Source organism: Ixodes scapularis, unplaced genomic scaffold, assembly GCF_016920785.2.
Source record: "Ixodes scapularis isolate PalLabHiFi unplaced genomic scaffold, ASM1692078v2 PGA_scaffold6__148_contigs__length_123643588, whole genome shotgun sequence".
NCBI lineage: Eukaryota > Metazoa > Arthropoda > Arachnida > Ixodida > Ixodidae > Ixodes > Ixodes scapularis.
Genome location: NW_024609881.1, coordinates 71,696,902 through 71,724,662, shown reverse-complemented (window position 1 = coordinate 71,724,662; position 27,761 = coordinate 71,696,902). Strand labels below are relative to the sequence as shown.

The following is a 27,761-nucleotide window of genomic DNA, read 5'->3' as shown; positions in this document are numbered from 1 at the left end:
TGGTTCCTCTGCGCAGATCAGGTAACACTCATTGTCCCAATAATTATAGACCCATTTCATTATCCAGTATACCGTGCAAACTCATGGAACATGTCATATACTGTCATATGGAGTCCTTCCTCGAAACTAATTCTTTTTTTAGTATGCATCTACACGGCTTAAGAAAAAATTACTCATGTGAAACTCAACTACTCGCCTTTACTAACGACTTATTCTCCGCTGCAGATCACTTAATCACTGTTGATTGCATTTTCATCGACTTTTCTAAAGCATTCGATAGTGTCTGTCATAGTCTTCTCCTCTATAAGTTAAGTAAACTTAACATGGACCCTAATATTTTTAAATGGATAGGATGCTTCTTGTCTAATCGCACGCAATGTGTAACCGCCAATGACCATAACTCCCCTCACTGTCCTGTAACGTCCGGTGTCCCGCAGGGGTCAGTGCTAGGGCCCTTGCTTTTTTTTTATTTATATTAGCGACTTACCTAGCTGCATTTCTTCATCTGTAGAACTTTTTGCTGACTACTGTGTTGTTTATCGCAAAATTCTGGAACCTGCTGATCATCATGCTCTTCAGTCTGACCTCGATAACATTTCATTTTGGTGTGACACCTGGCTAATGAAACTTAACCCTGCCAAAATAAGTCAATGAGAATTGCACGTCATTCAAATCACATCCTACCGTGTGACTACTTACTTAACGGTGTTCGCCTAACGCAAGTTTCGTCCTACAAATATCTTGGCATTATCATTTCTGCTAACCTTTCATGGCAAGATCACGTCGACTACATCACTTGTAATGCTAATCACGCACTTGGTTATCTACGGCGTAATTTTTCTTTAGCCCCAACTTACTTGAAACTCATACTTTATAAAACTTTAGTGAGGTCAAAGCTTGAATATGCATCATCAATCTGGTACTCTCATATTAACTCCATTATTCTTCAAATAGAAGCCATTCAAAACCGTTCCGCGCGTTTCATCTTCTCAAATTACTTTCGAACTGCCAGTGTCACTTCTATGAAATCTAATCTTAACTTACCCGCTCTTTCATTGCGTCGTAAACTATCTCGTCTTTGTCTCTTTCATGAGGTTTATCATTTCAATTCTCTACTGCAGTGACTCTCTCTTTCTGCCACCATCGTACATTTCTTCCCGCAGCGACCATCAGTTCAAGGTTGGCGTCCCAAGCAGCCGCACCAATTTGCACTTCCACTCGTTCATTTTCAAAACCTGCACAGACTGGAACCACCTCCCCGCCTCCATCGCTTCAATCACTGACACCGACCGTTTCAAAAGTGCCGTTTGCAACCATTTTTTGTAATCCAACTGTTGTGTTTATGTTCATGTTGTCTTTTTTTTTCTTTTTGCTTCACCACTCCTCTCTGTAATGCTTCGGCCTTGAGAGTAAATAAATGAAATGAAATGAAAGGTATTGGTTCAAGGGGAATATTTATTTATATATTTATTTGTGCTCTGCAGCGCCGGAGCATTACAGCAGAGGAGTGGGGTACAAATGGCATTTATACGTTGAAAACTCACACAAACAGCACAAGCCAGCAACCAACAATATGAATAAACAATTAAAAACAACACACAATAAAATTTCAAGTATCTCAAAGCATTTCTATTTTCTGGGCTAAGCCATAGCCTCCTATATACCGACAGAGCCTGGCAGATCGCCATGAAAAGCGGCTGCCGAAATGGAAAAGGTGGAGTGGCAGACAGCAAATGAGAGGAGAGCCACGTGACTGGCGCCTCGGTGCGGCGAGACGCCGAAACACACTTCTCCCGAGCGAACAAGTGTGTTTCGGGTTTTCGCCGCTGCGAAAGCTGTGCGCTGCGTCCGGGTTCGCGGACAAATGTTTCTTTAATGCGCTGTGCTACCATATCATCGCGCTCCAAATCTGCGACCGGGCACACTATGGCTCCGCCGTCGAACTGCCAGGCTTTGTGAGTACAGAGGTGGCTATGGTCATGTATATCCTCGAGCACGTGACGCTTCGCGAGGCGGTCCGGACAACTGTAATGTATATATTCCACAGCTTGTTTGTTTATCTGACCTCGACAGGACGTGTAATATATATCCTCGAACATGTGGCGCTTTGCGAGCGCGATTCGGAGAATTGAACATTGCCCATGGCACGGACGGAAAATAGACCGCTTTATGTAATCATGTTATGTTAACGGACGGAAAATAGACCGCTTTATGTAATCAAAGTTAATCCGGTAAAATAAACGTTATTTTGTTTCTTCACAAACCAATGTCGCATTTCCAATTAACGACACGTCAGCACTCGGGCACCGCTGACACACTTGTTTTGATTCAAAGCGTGGGAACGTCAACACTTTTTCTATTGTTGACAGAGCGAGAATATATTTCTTTTGAAGAGAAGGATGTGACCAGCTGGAGTAGCTTGGGGCGCTGAGGAAGCATCCTTTAAGCGGCGGCAGTCTGTTGCCTTCAGAGCGGACGTCCCTTTCCAATGAGACCGCTGATCAGGTGTCCGGCGACGGGTGATCTTTAGGACGCTTAGGCGGTCCGCGCAGCGATAATCTCGCGCCTTTTGGGCCCCGTCGTGAGAACGTTAAAAGTGACTTCCGAAAGAGTTTGAAATGACGCCGCTTATACATCGCTTTGTTGCGGTTTCTTTGGCACTTTTACGCACTGTAGAGAATAAAAATGATTTTTATTTTCAAACAATCATGCGGTCATTTTTAACCAACACTAACGAGTAACACATAATGTAATTTTAGAGGAGACACCGTAAAATCATAATGACATTACTTACTCTTTAGTCATTTGGGACTTTAACGAGTGCGCTAGTAGGATAGTCAAAAAACAAACGCCTTACCAGTAATGTCGTTACTTGTAACGTGTTCGTTCCAACACTGAGCAATAGCGATTCCGACGACGCACCTTTCAGTTGCACTTTCCTCCTATGCCACTAATTTCATCAGGTATGCGGGAAATGAACTAATCATCACATGTGGCATTTTCTTTTATATGGTGCATGAAGTTCCTGTCAGCTGAACTTAAGATAAAATATATGGCAAACATTTGAATTATTTCAGGCCTGGTTAGCCCAAAAATAAAATTAAAATGTGTGGTTTTGTTGTAACGATTCTGGCTAAGCATTTCGGTTAGTGATATTGCATGTTAAATTAATGGTAGTTTTCAAAAGGAATTTTACAACAATGAACAAATTTTGAGTAGATGCTTTAAGCTTTAGACAGATCCACAGAAAAATTTAACCTTTTGCTTTTGGTGTCCCACCCTAGAGAGAGTAATCACTGGCGACCGAAGCTATGAGCTCGAGTATTGATCGCATGAAGATGGCGAGCTTCCACAGTTCTTTTGCAACGTGTATTCCACACCATCAAGATTGCCGGTATTAGTAACCAATTAATGTTTTTTTTTAATATAAGCTTGTTTGATTTAGCGTATATGCACATAAACTGCAGGCTTGCAATCGTGTCATGTGGCGACATGAAATAATGTCATGTGATGCTATGGTGTCACGTCCCTATAGTTGGTTTTCATTTATCTATAGTGATCACGTGATTATGTAAGTTAGAGTGATGTGTGATGGGAATAACATATGGTGATTATCTGATGACATGCCATCATAACCGTTCGACATTCCTGCAGCAATTCTTTTGAGATCATATGGGTACATATATAACGGCTGCTATAAGTTTTCCTATTATCACTCAGGTAGTGCAGTCTACTGAGCGCGAGTTTTGTTTGATTTCAGCTAAGGGACAAAGTGATATTTGCAAAGAAACCTGGTCGTGTTGTGTTTCACGTTACAACTTTTTGCGATTCTAACAAGAAGCCAGCCCTATAACCGTTGTGAGTGACAAGCTTTCTAGAGCAACACTGACACAGCATGATTTGAAAATTATTACAATAATTTATATTTATTATTTTTTGGTGAGAAAGTTTTTCTTGAAATATTTAGCCACGAAGGGGAGAGACAACGGCGTATGCGCGTCGAATCTCCTTCAAGAACAACGGTCGCTTCCCTGAATGCTTGGAGAAAAAATGGCGTACCATTGCGACCCACACGATTACCAGCGACCTCCACGCTTCCCCGTGCCCCGTTATTCAGCAGCGCCATAAATTGCATGGTGAATTTAAGACAGCGTAAATTCGAGGCATTTTAGAGATTTGGGCATTTGTCGCGGGACGCTGGACACGAGTCCTCAATGCGGGATGGCCCCGCAAGTCGAGAGACGGGTGTTCACCCTAGACGTGGTTATGGCCCATCTTCCCAAACGCCGGGGTCTTGGCTACAGGGCCCCGCTTGTTTCTGAAGGGTCACAAGGCTTAGCTTCTGAGCTACGCTAGGCCTTGTACCTTCGGTGGTGGCTTTCATAGCTATGCCTCAGTGTAACGGCACTACAGCCATCTTGGTACCTACATTTATTCTCGCTCGTTATCCGAATCTCTATATTAAATCCCCCCCCCCCCCCCACCAAAAAAAAAAGCGGTTCCTTGATTTTAATAACCAAATCAAATGCTCTGCAACAAAGCAAAACAATATCGCCCGAGTTTCACAAAAATATATCGGGATTCAAGTTCTGATACTCTAAGGCGAAGTTTATTTAGTTGGTCTTACTTGGCTCCCGGTGAAAACGAACCAGCCCGTTAAACATCACATGTTGGAAAGAGCACGTTTGAAGTCCCCCACGTAAAAACCGTGCCCTTTTTTCTTATTTTTCTTTCCCTTTATTGGATGAACTTTTCTCGCGCTTTGTCTTTTTGGCAGCGTTGCCCTTATCTGTTTACAATGAAATTCCTGAACTTTTGCTTGGGCAGAGCATGTCAATAAGCGGTGGAAAAGTTTGCTCAGTGACGCGCAAAATATCCGGGGTAAACAATATATCAATATATGTGTTTTTGTTGTTTTTTTTGTGTGCGTACGTAAAGGTTCAGCAACCAACGCAAGCAATCCAAATAAACAAAAGCAAGGAACAATCGAAAAAGGGAGCTGCAAAGTTCGCGTGTCATCACCTCGAGCACCGAGTTTTGGTGCAGTTAATAAAACAAATATTTACTTAACTGCGGACGACTGTAGCTCGGCCCACTACACTCTAAAAGAAGTCTGTGCGTCTACTTTCACGCACAACACTCGGAGAGCCAATCAGCGCCACTTACGGAGGCAGCTCAGCGAATGAAGATGCCGAAACATATGTTTAGACCAAAAAACACAGTCTGAGTTGTGACATTAAGCAATGCTAAACGTCACACTTGTATTGCTTAATGTCACATATCAGTGTGCGTTTTTTGGTCTAAAAATATGTTTCGGCATTGTCATTCGCTGAGCTGCCTCCGTAAGTCGCGCTGATTGGCTCTCCGAGTGTTGTGCGTGAAAGTAGACGCACAGACTTTTTTTAGAGTGTACAAACTAAGCAATCTTGTCAGGATTGACCAATGGCAGCAAAGGGGAAAAATGGTCAAAGGTCTTTCTTTTTTCGTAGAGCTAGCTATAAAGCTTTCTCTTGAGAGTAATGGAAATCAATACATCATGTGGTACACCGTCAGAGATCTCGTCGCTGTATTCATATTGTTAGAGATAGTGAACTCTGCCGGCGCGAATAGCAAGCACAATGTTCACTGTAAGAACGAAAAGGGACAGGATGTGGACTGGTGAGTGATTTCAAAACGTTCTAGTTCATTTAATTAGAATTTGGAATAAAAACAAAACTGCTCTTCGTATACTCGAGTGGTTTATCTTTTGTTTTCTAGACAAGCCATCGAGTTTCCGTCTTCCTTGCGAACAGTCTGATCTTAACTCTTCAATCTGATCTTAACTGCAGACTTGATGTTGTGACTTATAAAAAGTAGAGCTAAACACTTACAAGTGCAAGGGGAGGGGGGTTCTGTAGTTGATAAGGATGTTTCAAGTTACTATTAAGCCAAAGTTTTACAGAGAGTATCGTCCCACAAATACTTAGGCGTTTATTTTCAATCTAATAGGTCTTAGGAAGTTCATATTCAATGCGTAAAAATAATGCTAAATGTATGTCAGTATTTGTAAAATGGATTTTTTTATCCGTCCCCATATCTCTAAAACATCTTCTCTATAAAACTCTCACTTGCTCCAACCGCAAATACTCCTCTTCCCCTCTTCAATCTGGGACGACGGACTGACATTGACCTCTGCAATTGAAGCAACTCAATATAGATATGTTGGCTTCATACAAACTATCATCGCACCTCTGCGTAATAGCTATGAAATCTAGTTTGAACGTGCCTAACCTTGCATCACTTAGAAAACGTTCTGGTTTGTGCTTGTTTCAAAAAATCAGTGAAAATCTTCCATGGCGTAAAAGCTACTAATAGATCCCTTCTATGTACCATCGCGTCTCGATCACCAACACAAGATAGGCATGTCATCGTACAAAACTTCACAGTTCATTCAAACTCAAGCATGCTTTAACGAAACCATCTACCAGTGTCTGTGAAAAGCTTATCCGATGGCGCCGCCTTCAAAACTTTCCCGACAATGGCAATATTTAGTATTTTATTAACAGGGAAATATATATGCATTCCTAGAATTATGATTTTCCGTTGATCATGCCTAGGCGGTTTCCTTTAAATTGAGGCTTTCGGATATACTAATGGAATATTCTATTTTAACGTGAAACGTTCCATGGGTATTGTTGCTCGGGATTTCGCGAAGCCGCATTTCGTGATGCCGTGGCCTGTGACATTCCATAATGCAATTCGCGCAGTGTTTCATTGTGGGACGTCAGAGACCTACATACTAATTCAGTTTCTCCGCTAAATTTAGCAGTGAACTTGAATTAGCGTATAAGCCTTTGATGTCCCATAATGCAAAGCGCGCAGTGTTGCATTATGGGACATCACAGACCTACACACCCATGTTTCTGCACTAAATTTACCGAGAAAGTTGAAGTGGTATATAGGTCACGTTACATCAGGTCACGTGACGCCAATTTTCTTGCTAAATTTAGCGATAAATTAACGTCCCGTGAACTACATACCAATTTCCTTCCCCCGCTATATTTAGCGGGGAAATTGACGTCATGTGATCTGATGTCAGATGAGCTGTACGACAATTTAGTTTCTCTAAATTTAACAGAAAAACTAACGTCACGTGAACTACACACCAATTCAGTTTATCCGCTAAAATTAGTGAGAAAATTTACATCACGTGACATCATGTCACGTGATGCTAGAACGTTTTACGTTCAACATATGTGCCCAGCAATTTTCCATAAAATATTTTCTTATAACTTTCACATGTTTTGAGCGCATTGCACGAAACAACGAACTGTATCTGAAAGTTCTGGTTCTGACATGTTTAGTTTCAAATGAATAAAATACCGAAGGAGCTGCGAAGGACCGCGGGGTTTCGGCGACTGTCATCGCCCGAAGCCCCGTCGTCCTTCCCGGACTCGCGCTTCAGCCTATGAGCGACAGATATTCAATATTACTTTAGGGTAACATCTGTACAATTTAGTAAGACAATATTAAAGTATATGTTTATTATTTATAGAATTATAGCTTTCAGAAATTTACAAACCGGCCTCGGTAGGTACATTTGTCCAAAAGTTTCGATTTTTACCCGAGCACAGTTGTTAGATTATCACGTCTACATTTATGCAACCTGCCTTCAACATATTTCATTATCCTACAAATTGTATTGAGTTTCCTCGTCAATTGTTAGATTATAGTCATAAAAAATGGTGTAAATCAATGCGTTTTTAGATATGGTTCAGGTTTAGCATTTTTTTTTCTGAACATTGCTATATTTTTATTTACTCACCTCACATTCTTGTGATGTGTTCCTATTAGCCCACATTTAGATTTTATTTAATTGCATCAACTTGCCATGCGGCATAGATTCAAAAATAAAAGCGCATTCCACCCTCTAGAAGATGTCCAGAAGAGAGCGGGGGTGTGGACAATGTGTCCAGCGTTGAAATTCCGACGGCCGGTTAAAATGAATGCCCACCCGGTTAATGTCGCTCCGATGGGCCGCTTGATGTCCCGGGAACGCCGACAGGAGGTGCTCGAGATCCGCCCCAGGACTGGGCAGTACAAAAGGGACAGCAAGTGGATGCCCTGGTGTCCCCCCCCGCCCCCCCCCCCCCCTGCTTCTTATGAATGGTCAAACTACCTGACCAAATTCTTAGGATAACAGGCAGCGTCTGCAGCGGTATGAGTTGGAACGCTAGAACGGCGAATCCAGTGTACTTAAACCGGGCAGGGCCACTCGGCAGGGCAACTTACCGGTAAAAGTTTGTCGCCACAGAGAAGGGGCGGTCAGCACGACATAGAGAGATCCCGCATCACGTCGGTGTAAGAAATGGAACGAGGAAGGCGAAGAGTAGCAGTAATTGAGGCAAAAGAGCGGACATAGCATCTGTCTGTTTGTTTTCGGCTAGCAAGCATGGATGTTAATGTCGCTAGTTTCCCAGAATTCAGTGACTTGATTTCAGATATGATGCAGACTGCAACAGCCTTAAACCTGCCGTCGGAAGTACTCTTTTGTCTAGAGGCCCGGTACTCTTAAAGCACGTCTTAGTACTGATCAACTGTGTTGTGAATATAAACCGTAAAAAAACAATACTAAATAAGAATATGAATTTTTTTATTTATTTTTGCTTTTGCTTGCACTGCACGTGTAAAAAATTTAAGGATACAACTCTTTTTTACAATAGCATGATCTAGAAGAAACGATAAACAAATGCGACTTATGCCAACGAAAAATGATTGCATGCTCTTTATGAAGTTTAAATTTCAGCAGGATATTCTTAAATACCTCGTATATAAAAATATCCAATGATTTTTGCATAATTGCCCCCAAATGCGTATTTGCCTATTTTGTTTAAAGTTCCCCCGGCAACCGTTAACTTCTTTTCGTGTTACATTTGGCACTATAATAGTTAAATTTTTTTTTTTAGTATACGGTATGTATTGCTAAACACACTCTAAAAGGTTTGCTGCGACTACTTTCACGCACAACGCCTCGGAGAGCCAATCACCGCAACTTACGGAGGCAGCTCAGCGAATGACAATGCCGAAACATATGTTTAGACCAAAAAACGCAGTCTGAGTTGTGACATTAAGCAGTGCAAAACGTCACGCTCTCATTGCTTAATGTCACAACTCAGACTGCGTTGTTTGGTCTAAACATATGTTTCGGCATCGCCATTCGCTGAGCTGCCTGCGTAAGTTGCGGTGATTGGCTCTCCGAGTGTTTTGCGGAAAAGCCGAGTCATGGGCTTTTTTTTTTTAGAGTGCAGTTGAGGCGTCAAACTTGGCACGTCCGCCGAACGACTGCAGTTTTAGAATTAAAATATTGTGCTCTATCGAACCAAGCGTCTCCTAAGATTAAGAAGAATACCAAGCCTGAATAGTCTGTTCTGGGTTTTTCGAGCTGTTGTCCGTTATATCAGCGAGAGCAAACTCCCTTGATACTTATTGACCAAATTAATATAGTAATGTCTCGTTAATATGGACACCTCCGTTCCTCAAAAACATCGTCTATGATGCGAGTTGTCCATAATAACGAGACAAAAATGCAAGCATTTCCCCAGTTTGTCTCCAAAGATGGTGTCCATACAGCGGTGTAACCATATTAACAGGGTCCATATAAACGAGACATGACTGTAAATACAAATTGAAAAATGAGGTGCAATTTCATGCTCCAGTCTAAATCAACAAATTTTCCCGCAGGTTTGTGATGTATAAACTTCCCAAGATGCAAAAGTCTCCGGACAATTATGAAACTCCGGGGGGTGAAGAGATAGCTTACTATGACTCAAACGACAAGCAGGTCAAGACCAAGTACTGGACGAGGCTAACACACGGCATCTACGATCCAAAGAACCCTGTGGCCCACACCCTGAAGCCTCTGTATGAGAAGCAGCAAAAAATCAAGGTTAGGATGGTTAACTAGGCTGGTTTTATCTTTTCAGTGGAACCGTTTTACAGACAGCATATAGTGGAATTTTGTTACCTAGTCAATAATTAAATAAGACACGATGACGGTTTAGTGGTATATTATAAAAATATCCCAATGGGAACCCTGCTTATGTGTTCACAATTGTTTCGAGTCCTTCTTCTCTTGATGAAGATATTTAATCTTTAACTGAACTTTGTATATTATGTATTAGTATAGTCACTGAAACCGTTAAAATGCTGGGAGTGTATCAATATATTCTTGCTTCTTGATGCATGGTTCGCGCTTCGGTGTTCTCACTGGCTAATGACTCAATTTCATTGGCTGCAGAGCGATGAAAAGTGTTCTCAGCAATCGCCACTCGGTTGGCTTTATAAACTTCCAATGCCTACAGTGCTAAGTGCATACTCTAAACGACTTAATTTTCGCAAAGACCGAAATTTTTGAGAATTTTGGGAATCGCTTACGATTTGCGAAGTATATGTTCCGCGAACAATTCCGGTAAAATGTAAAGTTATTGGAATTTATACTGAGATCCTACCATGTCGCGACAACTAGAACCCGCGAATTGTTCCAAAACTTCAGCTTTGACGTAAATCGCGAAGTATTGAGCCCACGAACAATAAGACGCTTACAGTATGTTATTTATTGCTCGAAACTGAATATTTTGTTTTAAACATTATCGTTCCCTTCGTTTCCTTCATAACTTGCAGTGGTTTGTTTTTCCCTGCTTAAGGGAGCAAATAAACATTATTATTATTATTATAAAAGACGTGGGACGTTTAAAAAATTTAATGAAATTTCACTAAACAAGGCGCTACAGAAAAAAACAGTATTCAAATGTTTCTATCAAAAAGTACAGTAATGTTTATTATAATGGCAAACGTAACAATAATAGTAATATTATTGTTACGTACGTAATACGGCAGCGCTCGTAGAGGAAGGGCATTCTTTTAGAGTCTTACAATTTAAAGATAAATTTCAAATCAGTGCAAAGCAGTATCAGCTTGTTTGTTTCATTTGAGATCTCACAGATTCAATTTTCACTGGCGAAACAACAATTAGCCTGGTGAATGTCTTGCTAAGAAAATAGATAAACTATAACATAAAAGTTATGCGTCGGTGGTGGTTTGTTGGTTGCGTCAGGGAGGTGTTATAGTGACCAAATTTAATGATTTAATGTAATTAATTTATTTAATTTTTATTTTCATTTAGTGTTTTAATTTGGCAGCGCAATGTAGGGATTTAGGGTGATTTATTGGCATTACTTTAGGTGTGAATTTTTGGGTCAAAGTGATGAAGAAGAAGCATGAAGTCTTAGTTGATAGTCAGCAGTGTGTATGTCTCTGTTTCTGCTTCTCCCTGTCTGTGTTTTGTCCCTATCGTCTAGCTGACCGTTTACTTTTAAATTATGTACCAACTAGCTCAACTTCAACCTGTTACACTTTCCGTTGCTTAGCGTCCTTATATCTTGCATTGCAGGACCTCGCGTACGTGGCCTACAACGACCAGCCTCCAGAGGGATTCAACGGAACGAAGGGCGGCCATTCTAAAGGTAAAATATACAAGGTTGACTCCTCGAACTTATTCTCTCAAACAATATTCCTAATTCCTTGAAATGCCTGCGCCGGTCACAAAGCCTGTGAAATGGTAGAACAATCAAGTTTGCCCTAATCCTCTGCCCCCCTTTTTTATATATATAAATCACACAAATGTCTGATATCAAGGAGACACCAGAAAGCTTCTTTTAAACCCTTAAGCGCAAAAAAGTCTACTGATTGAGCCTATGCTCTGGAGGAGAAGCAAAACAAGCATGACATCCAGATCTCAAATCTTTAAATAGAGCGCAATATAATCAGCCCAATTTTTCAATTTTCCTTGGAACGAGATTCTAAAAAGACAATAGTAGGTTTAGTTTTGCATTTTTGATAGCATGGCTACAATTTGCCGACCTGCCACTAGGAGGACGGGCGCTAGTTGACTTGAGAAAAATTCATTTAGACTTTTTTAGCAATTCTTTTACATTAGGTTTGAAGTGTACCTTTCACTAGCTTCGCAATAAGTGGAAAGGCGTTAATTAAATAAAGACGAGAACTTGTTGAATATTGAACATTTTAATTTAAAAAAAACGTTAATTAGTGGTAAGAAAGATATGCATAAAGTGATAGTTGCAGGGTTATCCAAGACTGCCGTGACGACAGAAAAAAACTAAAGAAGGAAAGAAGTCTCAAACACCGCTGAACATTTAAATCCCGAAGAGAAGCTCACCGGAGATAAGCTCACCGGAGAAACGGTAACCTAATTGTGTGCGGGTGCGGAAAAAAGCTCGACTGTCTAATGGCACGCGCGTATAAAAGCTCACCTGGAATTAAAATATTATAGAAAGTGGTCGCTAGCATAAAAAAGTGTTTTACACTTTTGTATTTCAGGCGCCTCTCACGCAGGCGGTACAGCGTGCAACAGTTAGCGCGAAGCGATTTTTCGCAATTAGAGACGCGGTTGATGAGACACAAACTTTTATCGCAGAAGTTCGTGCCCCGGATGAGCAATTTCCATTGCACTGTACCCGTTTTCACGTCAAGAAAAAATAAAGTTTGCTCATTGTTTATACGCGGCGCGAAGTAGTTCCTACGAGATTCGTTTGTCGGAGAAAAAAGCGATGCTTTTGGCGCTTGGAGCTTGTACGTCTTGATAAGAAAACATATATTCAATCTAAAATGCACCTAAAAATATCTTAATTATTAACATAAAAGGGAAATCTGTAATACTCCGCGAGGAGGCGCACTTCTTTAAAATGGTTCTTGAGGTGAAAACGGGTAGAGTAGTTTTAATGGCAACCACTAATATGTAAGAAAAGAGCCGATCGTCGATCATGTTGACAGTGTCATGCAGTGTACTCATTTCACATAAAATTGCTCGGTTGTGGGAAAAATAAAAAATAAAAGTTATTTAAATCAAAAACAATTACTTTTTTTTCAAGTTTAATTTAGGTCAATATGATATAAATCCGACGAATATCACTCAGCTAGTAGATATTCAATTTTATCACTATATGCCTTTTCCCCAATTTTAGCGATTGCCAAGGAATACACTTATATATAATTTGAACAAGAAAAGGGGGAAAGGGGAAACCTGGGAGAAGGGAAAACCCACAAATGACCCACTCTTAAGGAAAAAACAAGTTCGGAGCTTATAATCTAGAGAGTCTGGGTACGAGCACGAACTGTATCTGTCAGTTTCAGGTCAAAAAGACGCTCAAGCTGGATTTTTCAACCGATAGATCACGGCCCGGACATATTACACATACAAAAAAAGTTACCTCAGAGGCGTGCATTTTTAAGGGTTTTACATGTACATGAGGACGTAGTCTTAACGAAAATCAACCAAATTTTAATAAAAATTAAAAACCACGTCAGGATGTTCGCTACGGATGTCCATCTACAGAAGTGTTAGAGGTTAAGAAATCGTTTTCACTCGGCCTCCAAATAAAGAGAGGGGTTATACACTACGTTCTTTGGTTGTCCAATTAAAATTTACTCTTAGCAGATGTTTGTGGCAATATTTTTTTTCTTTTTTAGGGGGGGGGGGGGGGTTGTTGAAATTACAAATTAGGAGGAGCGGCTTCCGACATCTATCGTCGTGGGCAATCGAACGCTGTTCAAGACGGCCGTGTCTGCTCTCTTGGCGAACCTAGTCTTTTGAACGCTTGCTGCCCACAGCGCTGGGAGAAGATTGGGCTCCCTAGGCGTCCTTTTTGATGCAGTTGAGCGGAGTAGAGTGCATTCTCTCTCGTTAATCAGTCCACAATTTCACCGAAAAAAAAAAAAAAAGTATGTCTTTTGGTTACAAGGAGACGCCTCGGGGCTGTTTGTGCAGGAGTCCTCATGGTGGGAGCCGCCAACACTGTATGGCTTCAGCACAGCGTACCGAATTTCCCCGTACTGCACGGCGGAGAATATGTTTATTCTAAGAACGGTCGAGAGAACGCCCAGCTTTTCCTCTGTGTCACTTTCTCCGCCAGGGATTCGACCGACATCATTGGTATGTGCTGTTTCGATTTTTAAACATGTAGTTACAGCAGAATTAAGACCGGAGAAAAACCCAACTTAAACACGCCCCGAGGGGGTTTCTGAAATCGCCTGAAATGCGGCGATAACTCACTCTGCTGGATCTAAGCGTCCTAGAAATCCATAAATCATGGCGATGCCCGGCCGACTTTCCAATTAAAAAAGCAATCAGAAATTGAGCACACCGAGGGTATCTCTGGCGATGGGAAGAGCATTGTTCCGGCAGCCGGAACGACATGTGACCAATGAATACGCAACATTTCGTAGAAATTGTAAACGCTGTTATTACAAAATATTATGTTTTTGTAGATGAAAAATTCAAATAAGAGCAGTTGACAATTTTTTTTTTTTTCTAGAAACGAACATATTGCTGTAATAATCGTCTTAAAAACAGTACACTAAGTTGTTATTTATTTTTTTTTTTCTGCGAGAGAGTTGTCCTCTCGCCAGCTCTCGAGCGAGCACTCGCTGGATTGAATCGTGGTCCGGGCTGTATCGGCAACGAGCATCACTTCATTTGATATATCACTCCGCTGCCCCATCGGTTGGATTCGTATAAGAATCCTTCGCTTGCTTTTAGCTGACAGTGGTCCTGGTTTCTGAACATTATCCTCCCATCCCCAAAGATGACCTCCGTGTGTGGCGATCTTTGGTTGTTTTTAATAGGCAAATCGGCTGCGCATCGTCATGATCTTGAGGATTCTAGGATGATTGGGGCCAGCAGAGTGAGTTATTGCCATATTTAGGCGAACTCAGAACTTCCTCAAGGCACCTTTAAGTATATTATAGGGTAGCCGCTAAGAAAAGCGAGTCGCGTTCTTTACCGTATAGTTAACTATGTATCATTGAACGCTCATGCGATGCTCGAAGTATACAGGGTGATATATGTTTTTTAAGCTTAACAAATTTGTTTAAAGCAGGGCGTGAAAGCTACACTTATGCAGTTTCTGCAGGTGAGTTATACGGCTGGGGGGACCTAATATAAGAGGCTGATGGGAACGATCAGTGGGCTAATTAAGTAAACAAATTTAATTATACTTTATATGACTGAAAATAGACATTAGGTGCTAATTAGAAACTTGCTGAGCGTCATGGAAAACCACTAAATAGGTTTTTAGAAATAGGCTCAGGCCGTGAGAAGCGCAGTAGAGCGCTAAAGTCATCACTCGTGCAGCAGGAGATGGGCTACAGGTGCGATAACGTTCCCACACAATTCTTTCGTCTCTTATCAGAGCCCCAGTCTTGTACCTGTTGCCCAAGTGGACCTTTAGCGCACAACTACGCTTCCCACGTGTTCAAAGTATTTCTAAAATGATTTATTTATTGATTTTCGATGATCCTCAGCAAGAATATTATTGGAACCATATGTTTATTTTCGCTAAGTAATAGGTTCATTAGCGAATTTTACCTGATTCGCCCACTAATCGTTATGATTAGTAGTATACTACACCCCTTTGGTTCTATAATTCACCAGCACAAATCGCATAACTGTAGCTTTTGTGTTGTCGTTTTGCTTTTTAACAAATTGGTTACGCCTAAAAAGAAAACCCTGAATATGGTGCTATAAGTGAGAAGATGGTATCCTTGTAATTGGCCATGATAACTTACAGCTTGAGAATCGCAGGGTGTGACAACTCCCAGGCATCTTATTGCTGCAAGGCATTTAATCAGATAGCGGCATCAGCTGATAACAGCCACGAAGAGCGAACCACGAGGCAATAAGCGCGAACACGGTAATGCATTCCCAGGGTTTTTCAGGCTGCCGGGAAATATAATCGGCAACATCCCTGACGTGGTCATCTGGTTCTTGATCTGCCATTTAAAATGCTTGAGCGCGTAATAATATGTTTTTCGCAATGCGAATGTCCATCTAGAACATAAGTTGACTCCCGACTACCCGAACCTGCGCCGAGTTCTCGATCACGCGCATTCTTGCAATACAGCCTGTCTGAGGTCGCCATATGGCAAAACCCGATTCTCATGTACCGCCCGGTATGTAGCAATGGCCACCGGTAGTCCCACCAACGGCCTTTCCATCAGTGATGAAGCCATAATAGAGATCATTAGTGGAGAGCAGCGTCTTGTTAATAGTTTACCGACGCCGAATTTTGGTTGCCATTGGATAGAACGGCCGGTGGAAATATAAGCACCAAAGTAATTCCGTTTTTCTATTTTTTTTGCAGCTCAACATTTACGTGTACAATACGCCAACGTCTACCAAAAACACGCACCACCTACTATCCTGAATAAATATCCAAACTTTAAACTGCTGTATGAAGGGGTCTACGTTACTAAGAAGAATGAAAGCCTCTTTAACGACACTCTCAGAAGCTTGGGAAGACAACGTCTGCAATCAATTGCGAAGCGCGGCACGTGGAAACATGGTTTGTGATGCCATTTCTTCTTCAAGGGACGTTTACGCATATCTTGGAATAGCATGGAAATACTAAATAGTAACATGTGAACGGCAGAATATCAACGAATGAAGTCCGTTTTTGTATGCGGATAAGGCAAGGGCTCCGTTTTAGCCCCGACAGCCATGTCACCATAGTCACTGATAAATTAAGAGACGTTGGCGTGGCAGGAAACAAAGATTACCTGCCACGCCAACAGCATGGCAGCTAAACTTTAAACAGGTACCGTACACCATAAGGAGTACTGTGCGCTCGCCTCGTGCTAGGGCGAGGTTACTAGATCAGCTCACTTCTGAAACTCCGGCGAGTGATGGTACCCCTCAAGCCCGCCACCAGTCGCGTATTCTTCTAAACGCTACAGTAAAGCGCCAATTAGACGCCGTGCTTGAAAACTTGCGTGCTCCGTAGAGTACACTGTATTTACCATAGCAACCGTCCCCAAAACGGTGGCAGGTCGAACGACGGGAGGCGAACCTCCGGGGGAGAGGGGGATACTACTCGTAGAGGCAGCGTCTATGGAAAGTTTCTTAGCTGAGTTGTGCTAATAACGCTTTTTGAGTGTAACGAAACTATTGATAGAATTTTCGAAATAAAGGGCTCGAAGGTCAAGTACAAGCTGATGGAACAAGCGCTACTCACAATTGTCGTTTTAATAATCACACAGAAGACGAGAAAGAGGTAGCGATATGTATTTTGAAAATGTATATTCAACTTCCACCTTAATATTTTCTTTAGTATTGATAGAATGCCAAAACAAAAGATAGCACAAGCTTCCGCGACCGAACCCTGCCATATGCCGTACATAAAGCCCTTTTGCTCGGGTAGTGGGCCTGGTATTGGGAATGATATCTTGCGTAAAATTAATAGAAACAAATCCTCAATAACTTCTGCATATACAAACTCACCAAGATCTCCATGTGATCGCCGCGTCCACGAACGCCATGTGTTGGAGTGACGTCTGAAGAAGCGCCCACTCTTCCGTCTTATCTACGGTCTATGAGAAGTTAATAACCCAGTAGAAGTCCTGCCTCTACTACGCGCTCGTCGCCCTCTGCTGCAGCATCTTTGGATACGCGTGCGACGAAGTGTTATCAAAGGCAGAAATTAGGCCGCGATCGAAACGGACCATCTACTGACTTCTTAACCTTTCACCCACTATACAGTATTTGCTTTTAATCTGATCTAGTAGTATATGTTACTCAATATGCCTGTTTTCTATTCCGAAGCTCCCAACATGATGGCTATTTTATTTGAAATTGTGGTCAAGTAACACCTTGTCTTTTTCTGCAGATATATACGCTGCGGCGGTGGCTCCTTATATTGTCAAGGATAATCTTTATGTCCAAAGTTGGAGAAGGGGGGCCGGAAAAGCGGAGTCATCTTTGTGCCGAGAGACTTACTCCTTGAAGAACGTAAAGGCAGTAATAATCATGTTCGGTCCACATAAAAAAGATCAAATCATATTCAGTTATATAAAGGACCATAGCAAGTGGGCCGTTGCCGAGAAGGCTAACTTCTTCTGTTTTTCCTCTCTTAATAGGATGGTAAGTCATTATGCATGTATTTAAACGATTAATTGAGTAATTTGTTTATAAATATGATAAAAAGTAAAACAAAATTTACTTGTCTCAACGAATTTATGGTGGAATGCCGCGTAAACATTGTGGTAGATTGATGGCACAACATGCGTGAACATAATATACATTTTATAGAACTGAAACGTCAAATGCGCATTCCTATTTATTGTAACCTTAGTTACAATGCGATCGTTTCTTTCAATGCACATGCGTGTGCTTGAAGCTCAGTGACTTCCAAGTCTTTGCAGGCTTGAAAGTCACATTCATAGATTGGACTATTTGTCACCACTAACGTTCCTTTCTGCATAAGTAGATTACATAGTTACTTTACTCACGAGTAAAATATAGTTCCAGATAGCCAGGGTTCAACTGAGGTTACTCACCGGAAATTGAGGAGCGAGCAGAAATGCTGAGAGCGGTCAAAACTTTCCCAGTGGGGAAGGTTGCGTCCCTGATACAGCAGTTCCACGAACAACTCAATCGTCTTCACCACAAAGGCACAACTACAACGGGTGTCCAGAAAGACAATTCGGGCCCCTAAAGGAACTATATTACCTTTGCGATTCTATCAGTCACAACATATACCGCATTTTATGCAGTCGGTGTACCTTTGAGGCAAATGTTCTATAAAAAAACGTTTTTGCTTGAAAACCTTCTGCATAGTCGTTGGCGATCCCATGCTAAAGCGTTATCTACAAGTTTTGGGAAGATTGTGGTATCTCTAATCTTGCTTTATTTCGTGCTGAAATTTTTTCAGCTGTACTGCAAATTTTCTTCGCTCCGTGTGCGCCGCGGCCATAGTTCTTGGGTTAATCACTTCTTTATCTGTAGCATTGTTTGAACAACGGAAGAAAGCTAGTGTTCGTTCCAAGAGTGAGCTTGACTCCCTACTTGTGCGCAGCTATCTCACTTTCCTGACTATAGTCCGCACCCTGTGTATATTGATAGCCAAAAATAGGGTCAAGAATAAAACGTTTTTTTTGCTTTGATGGTGCGGACATCAAGCATCTAGCATTGAAGCTTCCAATGCTAAATGCTTCAATGCTAGATACCTCCAGGCATCTAGCATTGAAATCTATCAACTATTCTTTCAATCGTAACCAATCAGAGCTCGGCGTAGTTCTGACGTCACCGCAACTCCTACGCAAGAAGCAGACGACCTGGTTTCCGCAAACTATTAACGATTATAGGAAGGATGAGCTGTGTTTTTATAACAGTGAAAGAAGCGAACCTACAAATTGTATAGGACTGGGAGGGCAGGTAGAAGTTTTATGCTCTCAAGTGTTTGATATTTCAAGGTACCGATGTTTAAATGAAGCACCAATTGCTTTCAAGATTTATCGTGGGCAGTTAGTACTGCCGCCAATGCTGAGTGCAGCTACAGAAATATTTTTCGATGCGGGTGATTTTTTATGAAGTTAGTGTACGTTTTTGTACAGAATATATTTAATATTTTACTTCGTATAATAATAAAGAAATACTGAAATTCGTTTTTAAATTTCGGAAAAGTGGAATCGAGCAAAAATACACTTCGGTAGCGCTCAATTTTCCGGGAAACGTGATATCAGAAAAACACCCTCCGAATATTCACTCACACAAAAACCAAAATCCGAAAAATCGGTATTTTATTATAGTCATACGTTATACATAATTAAAGGGCAACTGCGGGCAAAACTCAAAATGAAATAAATTGCTGGTATCGCTGTAGTGACACAATATACGACCCTAGCCAAAATATTACGTCCGTGGGACGCCGCATCCTCAACTAATGCCGATAATAAAAATGCGACCCGCCGCGAGCAGCTGCTCCTTAGCGGGCGGCACCGGGTTGCCGATCGCTAAACTAAAGCAACATTGGGCCGTGACGTCAGTATCGTTCTCGTTTTTTCCTCCGGTCCGGGCGTTGCACGAAGTGCGCTTCTTTGAGCCGCTACCGCCGCTACTTCGGCTTGTGATTGGCCTGTTTAGCCATTGCTTTTATCTGTAGCCCGTGTAGCTTCGGTATAGCCTTTTGTTTATTTGCGTGTGAAAACTCCAAGACTCGTTTTAGCGAGCAACTCGGTGCGTCCAAGATTGCCCTGGTGATTCTCGAAAGATGCCGAGTGCAACTTGTAGCGTTGTGGGCTGCTCAAACAACCCGCTGCGCAACCCGGAGGTGCTTTTTCACAAGTCTCCAACGGACCGGAAATTGGAGAAGGTGTAGATGAGCGCTTTTCGACGGGTGGACTTTGGACTTCGGCTTTTACGCGCCCGAGGAAAAAAGAACGAAAAAACAGACGTGTACAGCCCAGCACACGTGTGTTCGGGCGCCGCGGCCTACGCCGGAGTGCCTCAAAGCTTCGTGTCTGGGACTGACCCGCAGCGCGAAAACGAGAGGGTCCCAGTACTGTACGGCAATACGTATGCTTTATGAGCTGATGCTATTTTTGTTGCTTTAAATGTCATAAAATAATTTTGATTCATTAGTCTTAAAATATTTAGCCTCCCGTATCGTGCAACTTGACTGCAAATGTTTTACCAATGCAATATAATTAAAACAGACCTAAAATAGCATCCCCGCACAACACATGTCTCTGTGAATGCTATTTTATAAAACATTCTGACGTATTCTGAAGAGTTTTACGGTAACAACCCGTCAGGAGGACCTAAGTAAAGTTACAAATTTATTAAAAAATCAGGTGCTAGTAAAGCTATCTGAAAACTGATTGCACAATTGAAATTACCACTAAAATACATCAGTATGCTAAATTGCAGCATCATCCCTTAAATACATTATTTTGTCTTTTAAAAAAATTGCGGCCTTCATTTTTTTTTTGCAATGGTATACATTCATTTAGTAGGAACAGTTTGTTTCTAATGTGAAAAATTATTATTTTGTTTCCCGCAGGAATCCCAGTACAAACGGGGTGGCGAAGTGACCTGTATGGAGAACTCAAAACTCGCGCATCTCTTCCGCAACAGCATCAAAGAACTGGAATTGTGCGACGACTAACGAGGAAACCGAATTCCTGAAAAATCGTCGTTTGTTTAACATAAAACTTAGCTTTACCTGTGGACGCAACCTTTAGTGGCATGAAGGGAAGGCGGTAACACAAAAGAGCGTGGTTAGAAAGTCTAATAAAAAAAGGTCCAATTTTGTTGTATTTGAGCACAAATTAGAAGTCACAATTTCTCTTTCTTGATATACGCGTTAGAATGCAAGAGACGCTCTCGGAGCCTCAGCTTTACTTACCATAAAAGTCGTGCTTAAGATTGCCTCAGCGCTTGCTTTTTTTTTATTATTACACGGGATTGTCATCGAAACACGAGTGTACACTAAAGCTTTTTATTACAACAATATTGGCCTCAGAGTGCAGCTAAAGCTACAAACGCGGGCTAGTCGGCACACCTTGCATTGACATGAGCCTTTATGGCATGAGCACGTCTTCAGCTTCAGAACCTTTCGAAGGTCTCATTCTCGCGGGCGTGCAGCCCTGGCTGCAGTCTCAAAGCTGGTTTACACATTTCTATCGGTTCCATTCACAACAACCAAAGCGAAAGCAACAACAATGTCACCGGGACAAGTGTTGGCCGTACACAACGTGACAAGCGTTGCGAGCGTCACGATGGCTAGGCTGTTCTGGTCGCTTCTGTTATTTTGGCTGTTTTGAACGCTACTACTGCAGATATGTGAACCACCCTTCGGATTAAAGGGGGCGTGCAACGATATTGAGTACGAATATTACTTGTTTTATATAAGCTTACTGGCGCACATGCGACAGAAATATGCTCTCATGACAGTTTAGATCAAAAAGCGTCTTTGTCGCCACGCAATTTCAAAGACAAAAGCGCACGGTTTTTGTAAATTTTTTCAACCCTTAAAGGGGTACTCCACCGATTTTTTGAGCTACCTCAACTAACTATATTTTCTGACTCCTCGGCCTTTAGCCTTTCCGGTATGCTATTTACCATCGCGAAATTCGTAATATGTATTGTGAAATCGGCAAATGAAAATGGTGCAAAATCCAATATTCAAATATTCGCGCACTTTTCAGTGCCGTGACGTCAGTGGCAGGCAGGCTTGCCAGTCGAGCAAGTAGTCTAAAAATGGAATATGCCAATCATTTGTTCCGTGCTGGAGCGCGGATACGGGAGCGAGCTTCCAAAGCACTCATTTGGCACCAAGAAACTGCTTCAAATCCGTTGGGAACAGCTTCTGTAGTTCAAAAAGGTAACCCCTGCCTTCCACTGACGTCACTTTTTCGTTGTTGCCAGCAGAGACTTTCAGTTTGAAAAACACGGTGAAGACCAAAACTGTAAATTCAATAACTTCGCGAAAAAACAATAAACAATATTTTGACCTAATATTTGGGATACTATTTGAGCAATGTTTGTTGGTTAGTTTAGCAAAATTTCAAGCAAATCGGAGACAAGGAAAAAACCACGCTAAGACCTCAACACCATCGACTCATTTCACTCCCTCCATTCCCCTGAATGCTGGTTCATACAGCACCGTTTGTTTACGTTACGCATAAATCACGGAAAGATTAGATCGAATGTCGTGGGCCAGGCTATCCTCTTGAGCTGTCAGTCACGCGTAATATAAAGAACAGATGTCCCGGTTACTTGTACGTATGCTGAATGCATTCGTGACGCAACGCAAGAAATCGGGGCTGTGTGAACAGAAGCCACTGGATCCTGAGGAAGAAGAACCGATGCCTTCTTTGTCTGCTAGCCGGGCACAAACAGATACTCTACTTGTATACACACGACAAAACACCGCAAAATGGTTGGCTGATCGGCCTTAGCTGCCTTTGCAATCGTTGTTTTTAAATCAAGGCTTTCAAGGGGTCGTTCTGAACCAGTCGCGCGAAGATTGCTATGAAGCAACATGGTACGAAAAGCGTTCCTCGCGATTATAACAAAGCGTCTTTGGCACAGTGATTGCAATTCACTGACCAATCATGGTTACCTCCGCAGGTCTTTTACATTGATATTGCTCTTTTTTTTACAAATTTCTAGACAAGAAAATTATTTTTCAAAGTTGGCAAGAACCAACGCCGCATGTGGTAGCGGTACGAATATTTACACTTTCACCGGTGTGTGAATAGTAAAATCTCGGCTTACAAAAAAAAGATCTCTATAAAGGTACCCGCCACCAGCGAATGCATAAAGGCTCACAAAGAATAAAGTGGGCACAAAGAAACTGCTCATTTCATGAACAAAAACGGCGATTATACGGGGAGCTCGGCGCGGTTTTCCCTACATGCAGTGACTTTAGATGAAGCTACATAGCGATCTTCACGCGGCTGGATTAGGATGACATTTCCAGGCCTTCGAAGATTTCAGGGAAAAAAAACGAAATGGCGATTGCCATGGCGACAAAGGCTGATGAGTTAATCACCTTTAGAGGTTTTGGTCGTCTGTATGTTAGTATATGTTTGTGTCCACCCAGCAGGCAGGGGAGGCAATGGCGCTAATTCTTCGGATCCTGCGACTTAGAAAAAGATCACGAGCCGTTGCACACTTTGAAGGAGGATCAGCGGCGAAGCTCTTTAGGACACGACACCGAGTTGACACGGAATTTTGAACAAAGGTAGGAACTGTCGCCGCCCCGAGGAGCCGGAGGAAACTTGACACGCGCGATGGGACCGCGCGTGTCAAGTGCACTGTAGAAATGCAGTGCACTTGCCGGCAGAAAGACACTCGCGACGGGACCGCCACCCCGCTAAAGCGGAAGGACCGGAAAATAGGCACGCAAGCGCAAGGAGCGACGACAAAGAGAGGGCGGTGCGAGCGTAGACATGGCCGACGAGAGTAGCACAGTGGCAGATCTTTGAGATTATCTACCTGAGGGCCTAGTGATCTTCAAAATGGTGCCTATTGATAATTAATCTACTCAAAATGCATATTCACCAGATGAGACGTATAAGCTTTTGCATAGAATGAACCGATTTTGGATCAAATTCGGGACTTAAGTTTTTTTTGACGCACACAAACAAAGCAAATATATGGGCGTATGTTTATACAGCCGGCAGTTAGACTGCCTCAGTGGGCGTCTGGTGTCTCAGCTGTGAATGAGCAATTTAGCCAGTGCGGTACAACCGCTAGCCTGGGGTCTTTAACGGGCACCGCGCAGTAGTGATACATGACCGCGTGCCGGTGCGATGCTCATCCAGATCCTGATCGAAACGAGCAGGGGTGGGGACTGAGCCCACGATCCCTGGGTTCTGTGGGATGAGCTTTCGCTCCAAGTGCTCCGAGCTGGTGTGCGCTAGCCCACTCAGCCACCGATCCCCCCTCTTTAATTGACTTAGCTCCATTGTACTGTAAGTGTTCCTCTTCAATATAAGCGTCCTTGACAGTGTGTATGCACTCAAGTTATGTACCATGCTTATCCTATATCTCTTACAATGACATTGTTCTTCCGTATTTCAAAACAGGAAAAGTAGTTTTCAGTGCTGCCAAGCGCTGACGTCGCTCGTAGTGGCAGTGCGAAGATGTGTTTTTGTTTTGGCAGGTGTGTGCATAGCAAAATTTATTTATACAAGAAAAGCATTTATAAAGCAACCTGTCACTGCGAATTTAGAATGGCTCACCAAGTCTAAAGATCTCAAGAAGATACCTGAAAGAAGTCCAAAAGATCAATAAGCTGAAGTACCGCGAAATCTACAAAGAAAAAAAAAAAAAAAAGAAGAAAAGAATGAAGATGCGTTTTGAATATTTTTTTAACGTTACATAGTTTGGCGCTGCCGACAGGATACAGAACATGCGGGTAAACATTTTTGCTGCTCGGAACCTTGAAAAATACTACTTCCAAGCTTTCTCTACCCGCCCGGTTGACAGAGCTGAAGCAAACTCTTGCTCACCAGCACCATCATCCTCTGATCCTGGAACAAATGGCCATTGGTGCAGACAAGGCTCAGTTTACAAAAACTCGAGTGAAATGAAGCACGCTCCACAAGCTACATTTTTACAGTGCACTTTGCCGATAGCCAAGTGTCTCAATCCCCATCCGTCATTGACAATGACAATGCAAGAAACGAGTAAGGGAAGGTTGGCAGTCTGACCCGAAGATCCCAGTCGAGACTGTGTGGCTAACTTCTTTACGTTCGTTACATATTCAGATTTTAGTGAATGAAATAACAATGAAAGCTGTTGTAAACACCGGAGCTCCCATTCCCATATTAAGAAAGGCAAGCTTCACTCAAGTCACGTATTCAAGAGGAGGCCAATCAGTGTTCAAAGCTACAGTGAACACTCAAGACAACACTCAGAGTGGGTGGACCTGAAAGTCAGGTTACTGTCCGACACAGTGTATTTTCAAGCTTTGTTGAAGGAATGGAGTAAGATTTTCTTTCGTCACGCCCTGACATGACATTAACGGACGGCTTTTCTTTTTGGTTTGAATTTTATTGGATATAATGGGGGGCCCCAAATTAAGGGGGGGGGGGGCGCTCGTTTGAAGTCTAGTGAGGGCTTGCCAATAGCTAGCTCGGCTGAGTCATGTTTTTGAGTCCGCCTAAAATTCTTTGGTAAATTTCACGCTTACAAGTACCGCGAAACATTGCTGTGGAACACACAGGACACGTGCCACGAGCGGGTGCTCCGCCGCCATTCGCTTCCAAGGGCCGCTCATTTCAGTGCTGTACCGCCATGTGCTTCTAATGACCCCTCGAGACATGGGCTTCGTGCATTAGCGTATTTGACGTTATGTGCAAGACAGAAGCAAACACATCGAGGGGCTTTTGGTCCGCCAAGTGGCCGGCCAAGACTAGCCGATGCTCCGTTTGTTAGATCGGTTGAGTCCGTTAAATCGGTGGGGATGGGTCCCAGGAGTCCGTCTTGTACCCGGAGCACCTGGAGTTCGTCCGGGTCACTTCGCGTCTTACATGGCCGCCACGAACACTCCCACTAGTGATCCAGTCTGAGTTTGGTGGTCTATGCGTACTTTATGAGTCCCTAATTGTCGCACTCAACCCCAGCCGTCCGAAATCCCAACGCCTCCGGCAGCCCGTATCCACGGGAGCATGGGCTGAGGACCTCGCATTTCAGTACCAGGTGTTCGGTTGTCTCCTCTGCTGCTCTACAGATAAAGCAGGTGATTGGTAAATGGGTGTCGAAGAGCGACCTTTACAGCCTTTTCTTCAATGCTCACCTGACGGAAAGGAATACCAGTGTTATCAGGCGCATTTAGGAGTCGCACTCTACAACAGGACTTGGTGCGCGCTGGCGAGAGTCGAAAAATGTAGGCGCACATAAAACGGCGATACTCGATTATGGCAGCAGCGCTGTTAGATGCAGAAGACGAGGAACATCTTCTTGCTAAAGCGAAGAATGCTTTCAGAATGAGTGGATGCAGCACCAAGGACATAGAATCAAAAAACATTTTTATGACGGGTGACTTGAATTGGATAAATTTCGAAGACTCCTTCGGGTGCCTCGGACAACACGCTAAAAGGCGGAAGCCACAATAAGTATCGCGATCCTGATGCCATCGCCAGCCTCTCGCTGAGCAAAACCTTAAAAATTCCCAGACACGCGTTCAAAATACCGCGATTTGCAAAAAGATCCCACGACAAGGTGAAAAGCGTTCGTGCAGCCAGAGCAATAGATCACCCAACCCCCTTGTATGTCTACGTCAGGGCGGCTCCGCGCAAAAGCGCGACGTTGTTACCACGTAATCTTACAGTCTTCAAACCATAAGGCGCCCTACACTCTAAGAAAAAGTGAGCACCCCCCCTCGTCATCGTGCGTTTTGACGGCTGTAGCTACCCCACAGGCTTACTTAACTACCCACTGGGCTCGAGCCATTGAGAGTTAGCACCCTGTTGGCAGGTGACAAGCATGGGGTAGTCACGTTTTATAAACTCTTGAATTGAACATTCAAGTGCATGCAGTCGTTCAATAGTAAAAGTCACTTCAAAAATCTCAAAAAGTACTTGAAACTTTTCTTTGTGCGTTGGTTATCATTTATTCAAATTTGAACCGGTCGAAACAGGCGTGTGGCTCAGTTCGCCTAAACTGGCAGAAAACAAACAAGTACAGGCAACCTTGGTAGGCACCTGCTAAAACCCGAGGCAGATAAAAAGTATCGCGGTTGTCCTTTTTGGTTCCGTCGCGGGTTTTACCATGTACAGCAGTAAACAGCTGGCAGCTGGCGTCGTGCTCGAGGAATTTAACTAAATCTCTAGAAAAGCTCAGGAAGCTACGCACAGGCGTGAGTTGACTTGAATGTTCGCCGGACGAGATACTATCGTCGTCTTTTATTGTGCGGTTCAGTAAAGAGTGTGCTCTCAATAAAGGTGTGATCGGTCAGTTCTGCGTGCAGATGAGTTGCAACTGGCCTCCTCGGTTCCGCCGAACTTGCGCGCCTGTCGTACCCAATTTTTTTGCTTTCAAGTGCAGTGAAGTATGAAGCATTCAACACCACGACTGAGGCCGGACAGGACGAACGTACACAGATATCTGGGATCATGTCCGTGTATTTCACTATTTCTCTGTCTCGAGGTACATGATTCGCCTTCTCTGGTTCATTTGGCACATTTCATCGAGCATACTCGATAAAAAAATGCTTCAAACAAGGCCGGTTCAGACACTAGCGTTTGACAGCGTTGCGTCGAGAACCGAAAGCCACTCACCGGCACGTCTGTGCTTTGTATCAAGCGTGGAATCCAATTCAATGAATCATCTTGGCACGCGATATAAGGAGCAGGGATGTCCTGATTTCTTGCTGCCGCAACGCAGTCAGACGCACGCAGTCAAACACTACTGTCTC

The 27,761-nt window shown here is 42.8% G+C and overlaps 1 protein-coding gene across 1 annotated transcript; it reads left to right on the top strand.

Moving 5' to 3' along the window:
* The first annotated feature begins 5,536 nt into the window (after positions 1–5,536).
* Positions 5,537–20,996, top strand: LOC115317887 (plancitoxin-1-like). Its single transcript, XM_029977639.2, has 7 exons — positions 5,537–5,658; positions 9,721–9,925; positions 11,429–11,501; positions 13,823–13,987; positions 16,197–16,397; positions 17,718–17,971; positions 20,892–20,996. The coding sequence occupies exons 1-7, from the start codon at positions 5,537–5,539 to the stop codon at positions 20,994–20,996; spliced, it is 1,125 nt and encodes a 374-aa protein (XP_029833499.2).
* Positions 20,997–27,761: the final 6,765 nt, after the last annotated feature.